Source organism: Montipora foliosa, chromosome 7, assembly GCF_036669935.1.
Source record: "Montipora foliosa isolate CH-2021 chromosome 7, ASM3666993v2, whole genome shotgun sequence".
Taxonomy (NCBI): Eukaryota; Metazoa; Cnidaria; class Anthozoa; order Scleractinia; family Acroporidae; genus Montipora; species Montipora foliosa.
The window spans coordinates 14,894,104-14,896,603 of NC_090875.1; the positions used below are offsets into that span (position 1 = coordinate 14,894,104).

Sequence of the window (2,500 nt, forward strand, 5' to 3'; positions counted from 1 at the left end):
TTTAATAGCACATTCGCTATCAAGCGCGGTGCGAGTTAACAACTAAAAATGTTATTTCAGAGAGGAAGGGGGAGAGAGAGGAAAAAAAAAGAGTTATTTACCAGCTAAGGGTCGGTCCGTATAGCGAAAAACTGTGACCGAGGTCTTGAAAAAGCTGCCCTCGACCTACGGCCTCGGGACCTCGGTCAGTTTTTCGCAATACGGGCCTCCCAGCTGCCAAATAACATATGTATGTATTGCTTTGACAGAAAGTTGTATCGCATGCCGCAGGACTGTGGGAACGAATGAAAGACACCTCAGACAAGGAGTTTCCGATCACCCATGACGGTAAGTTTACAGTTCTGCGTGGAGAGTGGGGAGTTTAAAGTGCTTCTCACCATTTTTATTTATTTAAGGAAAAAACAAGAACCTTCCGCTGAAAGTAATTATCGAAAATAAACCCGTTATTTCAGTCCCAGACAATTTTTTTCAAGGCTTAAAAGGCATTAAAAAGCGTGTTTTCGGATTGTTATGTTGTAAAGTGTTGTGAAGTAACTCACTTCGCATTCACGTGCTATTCTACTGAGACCGTAAGTGACAGTATATCTTCTCTGTTGTATTAAAAGATAATGAATGAAACGAATTTTCCCACCTCCCCCCCCCCCCCCTCGAACAGTTCACTAACATTTCACTACTAACAAAGCGACAACTTACTCCAGCTATATACGTCACAGGTCCCAGTCCCCCTTCCCGCTCGATCAAATCTGGGTTCCCTGACTTACTTGTGCCAAACAAAACATCAGGGACGTGGAATCCGAGGAATATTTTGAATAATTTTATCGACGTTTACCATTAAACTTTTCTTCTAAAAGGTAAAAAATCAATAAATTGGGTGATACCGGTGACTGCTACGGCAACGACAAAACAACAAAACAATAATATCATTGGTTAAAAGAGGGAAAAAAACCGTTCACATATTTTTGTGGTACTCTCAGTCTCTGCATAACAACGATGCGAAATAACTTAAGTTGAGGTTTTCACGACAACGCGAGCACGTGTTGTGAACTTTTCATTCTCTAGTCTTACTTTGAAACCTGTCTGAAATCATGCATACACTTCGTACATTTGACAATTATCCTGCGAAATGGCGCGGAATATCGCTTGATACTTAGCCGACGACGCCGTAGACCGAGTTGGCTAAAATCAGGCGATATTCCGCAAGATTGAGCGGGACAATTGTTTTATTATTCAACACATTGATGTACGTTTATTGGAAAGAAAAGCTGGGAAAACTACCATTTTTCTCCGCGACACACAAAATTACTTATATCGCAGAAATACGTTGAGCACGTACGACGAATATTGAGCTCGTTACGACCATATTTGTACATTGTCACAATGTGTTGAATAATAATAAGTATTAAATGAATGTATGTATTTGAAGTGCAGGTTATGGACGTAAGGGAGAAGTGATCGTCGCAATTAGCTGGAAATTTTAACTAAGCCGTTATAGTCCTTACAATATTACGTCACAACATTGCAATTGGATTTAATTGGTTACAGCAGTAAGAGCGGTTTTCAAATGAGTGTCGTCAAACCAAAACCAAAGGAATAACTTTGGCCAATCACAAAGGACGGAGGCAATCCAGTAAACCAATCAAAACTCGAAGTAATTACACGTAGCCGACACAAAGCCCGGGAAAATGTGCACGCGCGAGTCACGATTGGTTTTGGTTTCACTTTTGATTGGTTGAAAAAGTGGCGCGAGAACTTGAACCAATCACTGAGTGAAGTAATGCAAAACCAAAGTAATTCACTAATTACTTTCGCCACTCAATTGAAAACCAACTCTATAACATTTGTGATCGTACGTGTTCCTTTATTACAATAAAGTAGCCACACAGACCCTATACATGAACACAGGGATGGTTTACAGGTGAAACTGTAAAACTACGACAGGCACATCAGGCTGATTTGCATTCATATATTATAAGAGAAAGGATTAACTTTGATGGCGGCCATTTTTGCATTCGGTGTATGTAACCTGGAGACTCTATTAAAGTGGTTACTTTTCCATGTCTTTCAGTTGATTGTTCTTTGACAAAATTGTTGGATGTATTATAAATCTCGTTAGGTTATCTCAAGATTTATCAACTTTCCAGACCAGTTTTGAACTCGTTCGATTGTTTGGTGATTGATGAAGCACAAGATTGTACACCAGGTAAGTTACTCTAGACAAGGTTGTACAAGCATGCGCAGTCTGTGTGCCGGTAGGGGCGGAAAAAAATTGCAACACCTCACACGATTGGTTGCTGGGCAAAGAAAGGCAAAGAAAGAATTCAATGGAACTTAACCCAAGGCAATACAGGCGCGTCATTGGAAGGCCCAATGAAATTGGAGGTTTAAAGACGCACAGATCCGCCTGAAAAGAGGGAAGCAGTCCCGTTTACAAAGTCAAATGTTTGGTCACATTTTTCCTCTTTTATGCAATCTTATTGTATCTACTGACGTTAGACAAATC

The 2,500-nt window shown here is 40.3% G+C and overlaps 1 protein-coding gene across 1 annotated transcript in view; it reads left to right on the forward strand.

Moving 5' to 3' along the window:
• The window catches only part of LOC138010766 (F-box DNA helicase 1-like), a 42,544-nt gene that overhangs the window by 20,312 nt on the left and 19,732 nt on the right, over positions 1-2,500 (forward strand). Inside the window, exons 10-11 of the mRNA XM_068857744.1 lie at positions 249-327; positions 2,114-2,200. Of these exons, the coding sequence (XP_068713845.1) occupies positions 249-327; positions 2,114-2,200 (166 nt within the window). The remainder of the gene's footprint in view (positions 1-248; positions 328-2,113; positions 2,201-2,500) is intronic.